The 11,269-nt window shown below is 38.1% G+C and overlaps 1 protein-coding gene across 2 annotated transcripts; it reads left to right on the top strand.

Moving 5' to 3' along the window:
- The first annotated feature begins 3,166 nt into the window (after window positions 1-3,166).
- On the top strand, window positions 3,167-6,456 carry si:dkey-27d5.14. 2 transcript variants are annotated; one of them, XM_073916518.1, is made up of 7 exons: window positions 4,372-4,689; window positions 4,891-4,990; window positions 5,099-5,174; window positions 5,412-5,500; window positions 5,577-5,673; window positions 5,777-5,916; window positions 6,012-6,281. In XM_073916518.1, exons 1-7 carry the CDS (start codon window positions 4,530-4,532, stop codon window positions 6,181-6,183), a joined length of 834 nt encoding a protein of 277 aa, XP_073772619.1. In that variant the 5' UTR covers window positions 4,372-4,529; the 3' UTR covers window positions 6,184-6,281. The 2 variants fall into 2 exon arrangements, with proteins under 2 accessions (XP_017213790.3, XP_073772619.1); XM_017358301.4 differs by lacking the exon at window positions 5,577-5,673 and having other exon boundaries at window positions 3,167-4,689; window positions 6,012-6,456.
- The last annotated feature ends 4,813 nt before the right edge of the window (window positions 6,457-11,269 follow it).

Here is an 11,269-nt window from a genome sequence, read left to right as displayed (position 1 = left end):
AGAGGATGCCCTCCCATGTTGCAACCCATTACTGGAAAACACCCATACACTACAGACAATTTAGCTTACCCAATTCACCTATACCGCATGTCTTTGGACTTGTGGGGCAAACCAGACCAACCAGTGAAAACCCACACCAACACGGGGAGAACTAAACAGAAATTCTTCTATAATTTTTTAAAATACCACCCGATATTGATAGACCACACTTATGAGTTAGTAACCACAGCAAAACATATTTCTGTCTAAAACATCATCTTTTCAAAATACACTCATGAAATTGAGATAATTTCTGTATTTCTGTTTACAAATAAAATGTCTAATCTACAAATAAACTTTTATTCATTCATTCATTTTCTTTTCAGATTAGTCTCGTTGGTTCACCACAGCGGAATGAACCCCCAACTTATCCAGCACGTTTTTAGCAGATGCCCTTTCAGCTGCAACCCACCCATCACTCGAAAAAACTAAACTTTTAGTTATTTCTAATTATTAACACACAGCCATGTCATTCATCTCAAAACCTTTATTACTTCTTTTTTACTGTTAGAAAGATATATCATAGTAAAAAAAAAAACTAGTGTAAAAGTCTGCGTCTCTCTGTGTCACTCAGGCTGCACTGCAGTGTCTATTCACAGGCGCGATCCCACTACTGATCAGCACGGGGGATTTGACCTGCTCCGTCTCCGACCTGGGCCGGTTCACCCCTCCTTAAACGACCTGGTGGTCCCGAGCTCCCCCAGGAGAACCATATCGATACCGAACTTAGCGCGGACACCCGATCAACATAGTCCACTGCAGCCCAGAAGCCCTGAGCTCAAGCGATCCGCAGCCTCAGCCTCCCAGTAGCTTGGATTACAGGCGCGCGCCACTGAACCCGGCGAGAGCTGAGAGAATCAGAGCTGTGGAGAATCTGATCATCACAGCGACCTCTAGTGGAGGAAAACTGAATGATGAATAAAAACTGACTTCATAGCCTTATGACATTAGATAATAATAAACAGCAGTATGATCACAAATAAAAAAATTACAGTAATTAGTATCAACATAGTATTTTTGAACTAAAGATTATTAAACCATATTTATTAGCCTTTACAACTCATTTTATGAGTGCCACAACATTCTGTTTTCTGTATCAACTAATAAAATGTATTAAATATTGTAGTATACTTTAGTTTTTTTTACTACAGTAAAAGTGGTTTATTGTATCATAATACATATAGCTGTAGAAAACATTTTACAGAATGGGTGATTTGTTTATATTAGGTGTGCATCTGCATAAAACATTACAAACAATCTACGAGCAGAGAAAAATACAATATAAAATTCTGAAATAAAATGAACAGAGCTTTGTTGTTTTTCAACGAGTCAAACAGTATTCAGGTACAGTAATGTAATAATCAAATGTAAAATAATACTGCTATTGTCTTCATTTTTTTTAAATTAAATAAAATGATTTGCAATTAAAATGACAAATTATGCAATTTATTAGACCTGAAGCTTTTACAGTCGCAGGCCTCAGAAACACACGCAAATGCTAAATTATAATCCAGACTCAACCTTGTATTTCTTGTGATGTGACTATTGTGAATGATCATTGATGCTGAAATAATGCTCTGGGATAATTTATGTGAGCTAAGGGATAATTGACCCAAAAATGTTAATTCATAATCGTCACAATCATATTTATGTGGTGAACTATCCATTTAAGATTGTGCAAACAGTGAACCTCTGAAAAAGTAAAGCTTTAATGTTTTAATTTTCCACTTAAATACCAGTTCCTCATCTAACATTCATTCATGCAGTGAATAACTATCATTAACTGAGTTACATATTTATTATTCAGTTTACTCTTACTCATCTACTAACTGTGGTGTCAGATGCGGTTTTGACCTCCATCAGTGTTTTTAACATCTATAAGACTCGACAGAATCTCACACAATCTGTGGCATAAATTGATAGACTGTTTCAGCTTTAGCAGCACATCATGCTGAATTACTGATCCTGAGCTGAACATTGTTTATACAAGTACCACAAGTTATTTATTCTGGTCTAAAGACTAAAAAGCTGTTTAATATTAAAGATAAAAGGTAAACTAAAACCACTTTGTCCTCTCTGACACTAAATATGTTTTAGCTGTTTTATGATAAAAAATTATGTTTGTGATTATTAATCTGCAACCAACAACCTGCAGTATTTTATAATATGGTGGCCTTTAGCGTCATTGTGCAATATATGAACTGTGGATTACACTAGAGGCCACATCTGCATCTGACACCATATTTAGTGACTGAAAAAGTGTTGATTCAATTAGTGAATGAATGAATGAATGAATAAATTAGATACTCACTGAATGAGTGAATGTTAGTCGCTGAACAGCTTTTCTGTTGTCATTTAAAAGCTTTTCATTTCCTGATGAACTGTGGCCTATTTGACGAGATGTTTTGCTGTTAAATGGCAAATCATAAATAATTTAGTTATGAAAATATTGTTTCTATATGTATTAATCATTATATATATAATATATATGAGTCACTGGGCGTTGCAGGCACTGTTATTCAATGGTTCAGATCTTACCTCTCTGACAGGTCATTCAGGGTGTCTTGGAGGGGAAAGGTGTCCAACCTACAGCATCTAAACACTGGGGTACCTCAAGGCTCTGTTCTTGGGCCACTTCTCTTCTCCATCTACACGACATCTCTAGGACCAGTCATTCAGAAACATGGATTCTCCTACCACTGCTATGCTGATGATACCCAACTTTACCTCTCTTTTCACCCTGATGATCCCTCGGTTCCAGCTCGCATCTCAGCCTGCCTGTCGGACATTTCACACTGGATGAAAGATCATCATCTTCAGCTTAACCTTGCGAAAACAGAAATGCTTGAAGTTTCTTCCAACCCGACTCTGCACCACAGTTGCCTTTAAATAGCACAACATTGTGATTAACTATTCAGTACAATAAACTTTACTATGTGGTTCTAAAATACTATAGTATTTAGTTTAAATAACTATATTTTATTTGGGACCGTACTGCTGTTTATTTTTATCCAAACAGTGCCATAAGACCAATAAAAAGTCAACTTTACTTCATCATTTATCATTTTCTCTACTAGAGGTCGCTTTGATGATCAGATTCTCCACAGCTCTGATTCTCTCAGCTCTCGCCGGGTTCAGTGGCGCGCGCCTGTAATCCAAGCTACTGGGAGGCTGAGGCTGCGGATCGCTTGAGCTCAGGGCTTCTGGACTGCAGTGGACTATGTTGATCAGGTGTCCACACTAAGTTCGGTATCGATATGGTGCTCCTGGGGGAGCTTGGGACCACCAGGTCGTGTAATGAGGGGTGAACCGGCCCAGGTCGGCGACGAAGCAGGTCAAATCCCCCGTGCTGATCAGTAGTGGGATCACACCTGAGAATAGACACTGCAGTGCAGCCTGAGTGACACAGAGAGACGCAGACTTTTCTTCCAGGAGCACTTACACATACAAAATAAAGAGGAGAAATACTAATTAATCTCTTTCCCTAATTTTTTATTGTTCTGACCATTCTAGATTTATAGGGTCATCATAACTGCATTATAACAGGCTTCATCAGGCAGTAAATCTTTTGGACTCTTAAAATGTTCTTTTGATTATCAGAAACAATAAATATCACACACTTCTGATCACTTCTACATTCACTGTAATCCACTGCCACAATCACACACACACACACACACACACACACACACACACACACACACACACACACACACACACACACACACACACACACACACACACACACACACACCCACACACACACACACACACACACACACACACACATTGCTGTATAATAAAGCTTTGAACCAAACTTTGGATTTGGATGAGGCAACTTTAATATTTTATTGATTTTAACACGTAATGAAGATCAAAGGCAAACATGAAGGGATTTACATTATAAACGCATCAGGAAATGATGAGATTAGAGAGTTTTAAATCATTTTTAACACACGGAAATAAACTTTTGTAGAAAATAAATTTGAAGGTGGCTTTAAAAAAAGTGTTAAATTACTTTAAAAACGAAAAAATAAATCGCCAATAGGTGGCAGCAAGAGACCGCTTTAATCGAGTGAAGCTTTGAGTGATTCATTCAGCCACGAATCACTGATTCATTGACTCGCCCGACTCTTTACAAAGGCCAGAATCATTCGTGTAAGGAAACGCAGCTGTGTTTTATTCAGAGATGTCCAACTGTTCTGCTGTTTATTTAATTATTATCATAGTAATGATTTCACTATTATTTATGAGAAAATAACGCGGAAGTTTTTCGGCGCCTCGTCACGTGATCGTCAGCATCCATGGCAACGGTTCTTTTTGTGTTGTTATGAACTCCGCTCTGTCATTGGCATCTGATCTCGGCGTCCTTCGTGGCAACTGATTCCCAGATTATTGATATTATTGATTGTTGGATACATCGATTGATCGTCTGCTTCTCCCATCATTCAGGTTTGACCCTTGTTATCACACTGTGTTTTGTGTTCAGTATGTCTTGTGTTCATTACAGGTTTCAGAGTCGACTCACCTACGACTCGCTCCAGTTTGAGGGCCTCAACATCACTGTGGGAGAGCTGAAGCGGCAGATCATGAGGCGCGAGAGGCTGAAGTTCTGCCAGCTGAATATCAGCAAAGCCCAAACTGATGAAGGTGAGATGAGGAAAAGCCACTTAAACTATACTACACTAACATTAGATGTGTTATCAGACAGACTTGTAGAAGCTGTGATGTGTTATCATGACTCTGATGGTGACATATAGTGATGTTTTGAGTGTTTTAAAATGCTAATGGCACTCAAAGTATACCATGGTAAATGATTATTACTATATTCAAACTTTATTTTGCTGTCAGAATACACAGATGATGATGCTCTCATCCCCAAAAACACATCGGTCATCATCAGACGGGTCCCTGCGGCTGGACTGAAGTCCTCCAACAGAAGATTTGTTGGGTAAGTCATGTGAAATGAGCGCAATCGTCCTCTGATAGATGTTATATCAAGAGTTTGAGTCTGTCTGTGGTGTTTTAGTCACACAAGCTCCTTTGTTTTGTTTTGCAGACATCAAGCTGGACCATCAGCTAAATCTTCTCAAACAGGTGATTCTTCACTCCTCTCACTGGAGCAGCTGTTGAAGGTATTGAACAAATGATTAATTCACCCCACTGTGCTGCTCTGTATTGAACTGCAGTGTTTGCATTTGAGGCGTCATAATGACATGTAGTGCAGAATATCAATACACAGTGTAAAGCAAACAACAATACACACAAACACACACACACAAACACACACAGCTTCTTAGGGAGATTTGAGGGTGTTTATTTAGAGCAGACCAGTAAAATAAAATTCTAATGTTCAAATGCCTGTGAAACAGACTGAGAATCTGGCTGAGGCAAAGGCATCAGAGGAGGACAAGCTAAAAGCGGTGATGTACCAGTCCAGTCTGTGCTACTACTCCAGCAGGTGAGCGTTCAGACACTGACAGGTTTGGTTTGTGAGAAATGTTAGAGCTGATTCTCATGGTTCTGATGTTTATCAGTGAGGCCATGACACTGCTTGGGCTTCTTCCACCCAACTATGTCTGCTTTCACTGTGGGATCCCAGGACACCACATTAGGCACTGCCCCTCTAAAGGGGTAACTGGGTTTTCTAAGCTTATGGTTGCTGTGAACTTGAGCTCTTGTCTCCATCAGTCAGGTTGTTTGCTCTGTCGTTTGACTGTCACTCATGAATTCACAGGGCAGCAGCTCTGCTCCGCACAAGCGCATCCGGAGGAGCACAGGGATTCCCCGCAGCTTCCTGTTGGAGGTGGACGACCCAAACCGAAAGGGAGTCATGATGGACGGCAGCGGCAAATACGTCATTCCCATCATAGACGCGTGAGTAAACTGTACTTGGCATTGCAGCATGTTTTAGTGTTTGTGAAAATCTCACATTATGTCTGCTTGTGTGTGTTTGTGCTCGATCTGTTCAGTGAGGCCTATGCTGCTGAGAAGAAAAAGAGGCCTTCCTTCTGCCAGACCAAGCCGCTGCCCTCCTCTTCCTCAGCTGGTGCAGCATCTTCAGTCCAGGACGCCAGAGGGAAACGTTCCCGCTCCCCATCTCCACCAGAGACGCACGGCGACCAGAAGAGACCACGTCACTGAGAGACCTTCACCCAAGAGACCTGGAGCCGATGTGAGCACAGTGTATATATTGTACATAGTTTATGAATAAAACTGAATAAAGATTATAGCAGCATAAACTGTGGACTGGTTGACCTTCACACAATACAGAAACACAACAGAAAATGATCAACACATTAAGATAGAAATGATGAACAAACATGCTGCGGGAGAACCAGTGTGCTGTCCTGCTCACAATCTAAAACTTTTAGTTTAAGTTTATTGAATGTTAATCTGAAAAAAATAAAACGCTGAACAGCTTTTATAGAATTCAATAGTTTTCCTCATTAAGGGGAAAGAGAAAAGGCGGCATGTACATATTTTTAAAAATCCATTGGAATGACAAAGATGTGCATGCTCTAATAAGTCATTTTGGCTGTGTTCATATGGTGTCCTTTGGTGGTTTCTATTGCTGTTGTTGTTTACTGTTCAGCTGACTTAAGCAAATAGATTTCTTTAAAATGTAGCTATTAAGGGAAAAAATAATGTATCTTTATATATATATATATATACACATGGCCTCACTGTAGGAAGGCTGCTGGTGGGAGTCCCGACTGGGTCAGATGGCATTTCTGTGTGGAGTTTGCTTGTTCTCTCCGTGTTCATGTGGGTTTCCTCTGGGTGCTCCAAACCCATGTGCTATGCTGTAGTTGAATGAATAAACTAAATTAGCCATAGTGTGTGTGTGTGTGTGTGTGTGTGTGTGTGTGTGTGTGTGTGTGTGTGTGTGTGTGTGAATGAGGGTGTATGGATATTTCCCAGTACTGGGTTGCAGCTGGAAGGGTATCCACTGTGTAAAACATATGCTGGGTAAGTTGGCAGTTCATTCCGCTGTGGCGACCCCAGATTAATAAAGGGACTAAGCTAAAGGAAAATGAATGAATAAATTGATTGATTTTATTTAACAATTTTAACAAAAATACACAAACAAGTCCAGTTTGACATTCATATCTTAAAAACTGTCGAGGATAAAATACACAATAAAGCCACAGGCTGATTTCCATCGTGGTCATCGATATTCTTAAAAAATGAACGAGCAAATCATAAAGTGCAAACATCATCAGCTCAGAAACTCAGCACAACAAAAATCCTCAACTTCAACCGTAAAACAGCCATTTTTAATTTCCTCTCTAAAAACTCTCAAATTGAATCTCTATAAAACTCCTCGGCAGTATATTCCAAGCAACAGTACACAGAAAAGACTTTCTACCTGTTTCACTATTAATTCTACAAGGACAAATACCCCTGCTACTCGCTCTTGTAGAATGACAGTGTACCTCACTAACTAACACTTAATAAGTAAATATTTTAAAATCTTAAACACCATCACCAATTTCAGAAAAGTGACCCTTTTTCCAACTTTTAATAAATTAGTTTGACTATAATATTCATTATTTAAATGTGTCAGTGGAAGTACGTTGATACCAATTCTGCAACTTATTTTGGGCCGTCTGCAATTTATTTGTTAAATTTTTGTGGAACTACTGCTGTACCAAAAGACTGCAGCATAGTCAAAGTATGACTGCACTAATGCACTAGCCAATATTTGTAAAGTTTGGAAATCTAAGAGCTCTGTCTGTCTTGCTAAAAACTTAATTTTAGAACTTTTGAATGGACTATAACAGCCATCTTCTCACCTGTCAAATTACTGTCTGAAATGCAACCTAAATATTTCCCTTCATGTTTGTGTTCATTAATTTGATGCTCTACTTTTACCTCTGATCTGACACATTTTCTCAGTTTCGCAGCTGAACCAAATAAAATAAATTCTGGTTTACACAAGTGTAAGGACAATTTATTAAGGTTAAACAAGAGACTTCCTCAGTTTGTTTACCAAAACCCATTGCCTTTACTTTTAAAATCAATATCCTGTGATCGACTGTATTGAAAGCTTTTTGCAGGTCTAAGAAAACCATCCCACTTAACTTCCTTTATCCATATCGCTCTTTATATAATTTGTTAAATAAAAGAAACTGTTGAATCAGTGGAATGATTTTCCTAAAACCCGACTGAAACTCTACAATACGTCACATTTTAAACAATATTTTTCAATGTGCTAATAAATAACTTTTTCCCTCCCTTTTGACAAAGCACTCAAAATTGATACCAGCCTAGAATTATTAACCTTAAACCTACTACCTTTCTTAAAAAGAGGAATAACTCTTGCTTTTTTCAACTTTACCTTGACAAATAGAAAAATTGATAATATGTGTAACCACCGGAGTGACGCATTTAGGGAGTCTTTGAGGAAACTGCACTGGAATATTATCTAACCCTGTTGCTTTACTATTTTGAAGTGTTATTAATTTCTTAAATATATCCCCCTCCTCTATTTTATTAAACAAAACTTTCTAGATTAAAACTGCATTTGGCATAATACTCTATAACTAATTTATCAATAAAAATGCCATTTTGTACTGGAAGCTTTTTAACCGTCAATATCAGGTGGTATTAAAAAAATAATTAACAATGTCATAGTCAGATATAATTAAAACAAACATGATGAAGCCAGTAAATCTGGCTGTGACCTACCCGTGTATTACTTTTGTTTCTGATGGGGCCAAAAATTATAATGTGCCATTTATGTTTAAAGTAAAATTATTCTCTATATATATTTTTTAGTTTGATATATTTTCAATTAAATTCAATATATTTCTGTCTAAGGCATATTTTTAAAATAAAGACATGAAATTGAGATGATTTTTGTATTTTTGTTTACTAATAAACTTTTTGAAGTCTGCTAGTAAACTTTTAATTATTACTTACTATTAATAATGCATAGTCATCATACATCTCTAAATCTTTATTTCTTCAGTTTTACAGTTAGAAAGACAAATCAAAGTTTAAAAAAAAATTTTTATGTAAAAGTCTGCGTCTCTCTGTGTCGCTCAGGCTGAACTGAAGTGTCTATTCACAGGCACGATCCCACTACTGATCGGCACGGGAGCTTTGACCTGCTCCGTTTCCGACCTGGGCCGGTTCACTCCTCCTTAAACGACCTGGCGGTCCCGAGCTCACCCAGGAGCACCATATCGATACCGAACTTAGTGCGAACACCCGATCGACATAGTCCACTGCAGTCCAGAAGCCCTGAGCTCAGGCGATCCGCAGCCTCAGCCTCCCAGTAGCTTGGATTACAGGCGCGCGCCACTGAACCCTGCTAGAGCTGAGAGAATCAGAGCTGTGGAGAATCTGATCATCACAGCGACCTCAAGTGGAGGAAAACTCACTTTTATAGAAGTGAACTAATGCTTTAATAACCTGTGCTAATCATTCACTTACAATAGCATTATAGTTCACTATTATCCAGCAAGTTTTTACGCAGCGGATACCCTTCCAGCCGCAACACATCTTTGGGAAACATCCACACACACACACACACACTCATACACTACGGACAATTTAGTCCACCCAATTCACCTGTACCGCATGTCTTTGGACTGTGGGGGAAACCGGAGCACCCGGAGGAAACCCACGTGAAGGCAGGGGGAAAATGCAAACTCCACACAGAAACTGCGCCACTGCCTCGCCACCTTCACTATTGGAATTCATAACTTGATAATCCATTGTCTGTAATATTTTTTTTGCATGAGTAAAATTTGCATCTCACTGATTTTTCGTAATAATTAAAACAATGGTAAATCTGATAAATGATTAGAAATGATCCTTATATCAGGGATTATTCATTGCAGTCTTCTTGTTTTGTTTTAATTCATTGATGCAAATTAGGTCTGTAAATCATTTTTCATTATTCTGTAAACATTAAATGAGATCTGAATCACTAACCCTAAACAAAAGAGTTTTTGAATTAGAAACACTCAATAATATGAATCAGCCTTTCAGTTCAAGCCTGCTGCAGTCGCTCTTCTTCTTGGAAAGGTCAGTGCTGATCCTTGTTCTGCAGATTCTGACGTTTTAAATCTGCTTGTGGTGTTTTATTTATTTGTATATGGGTGTAGGGTCAACCCAGTTGGTCCAATGACGGTATCCAATGGTGGATGAAGGTTTACTGCATGTTCGGTCTTTCCAGTGCACAATGTTGATTTATATTAAACTTAACTCATATCTGACTCCAATTTTAGTATGAGGTGGTTTAGAATAATAATATATTTATCCTCGTTTTATCTGACTCCAATTATAAAACATTGATAAGATTATTTTGTTTCCTTTCACATTATTTTAGATTATGATTGAATATTCTTTTAATTTGTTATTATACCTTATTCTCATTTACTCAGATTCCGATAGCATCTCGAGTCTTGCACCGGCCGGGTATACAATCTCTTAATACAAGCTTGTCAGTCTTGGTCATTAAACAGAGGCGATTAACCACTCTCCTAAAGTGGCAGAACCCTATACTTACTCAATTTAGGAGATTTTTATGTGGTCCCCATAGATCTGTTATCTACTTAATCAAGACAAAGTATTTTAATAATAATCGCACAGGATTATAAGTTTGTAGATGAAGGCCTAAATACCCACATTTAGATTAGTTTTAACAATATTTTGTTGTTCTAAATAGAAAACTCATAGTTGGCCTTTTACAGTCTAAGTATACTTGAATTACAGTTTTTCTAGTTTGCTTTGACCTGGTTAAAGAAACTAGGTTCCTCTTCATTTTCATTATCACTATCCCAGCAGAGCAGAGGACCGGTCTTGCAAATGTGTAAACCCTTTCTCATTGGGTTGACACATTTTCCCCACCATTTTTCCAAACAGTTAACACAGATGTCATTCAAGCAGTCCAAACTCCATTGTTTTAGTTTTGGTAACCAAACAGAATCCATCTATTCCTAACTATTAAAAACTACCAACATCAATATGAAATCACTGAAGCACCGGTTTGACACTCCTTCACACAAATCTTCAATTAGCCATCATTCTGCAAACCTTATATAAACGATGGAAGGTCTGTGTAGTTCTGTGCCAGCATTGATGGAGGAGGTCAATATGGCTATGTCCTATACTCCCAATAGATTTGACTGTACATTAGTTTACATGTGTTTTCTCTAATATTTACAGTATTTTATTACTTTTGTCTGTTTTCTTATATACAGTATTTCAGTTT

Source organism: Danio rerio, chromosome 11, assembly GCF_049306965.1.
Source record: "Danio rerio strain Tuebingen ecotype United States chromosome 11, GRCz12tu, whole genome shotgun sequence".
NCBI lineage: Eukaryota > Metazoa > Chordata > Actinopteri > Cypriniformes > Danionidae > Danio > Danio rerio.
The sequence above is the reverse complement of the archived record's forward strand: the minus strand, read 5'-3'. Positions and strand labels throughout refer to the sequence as shown.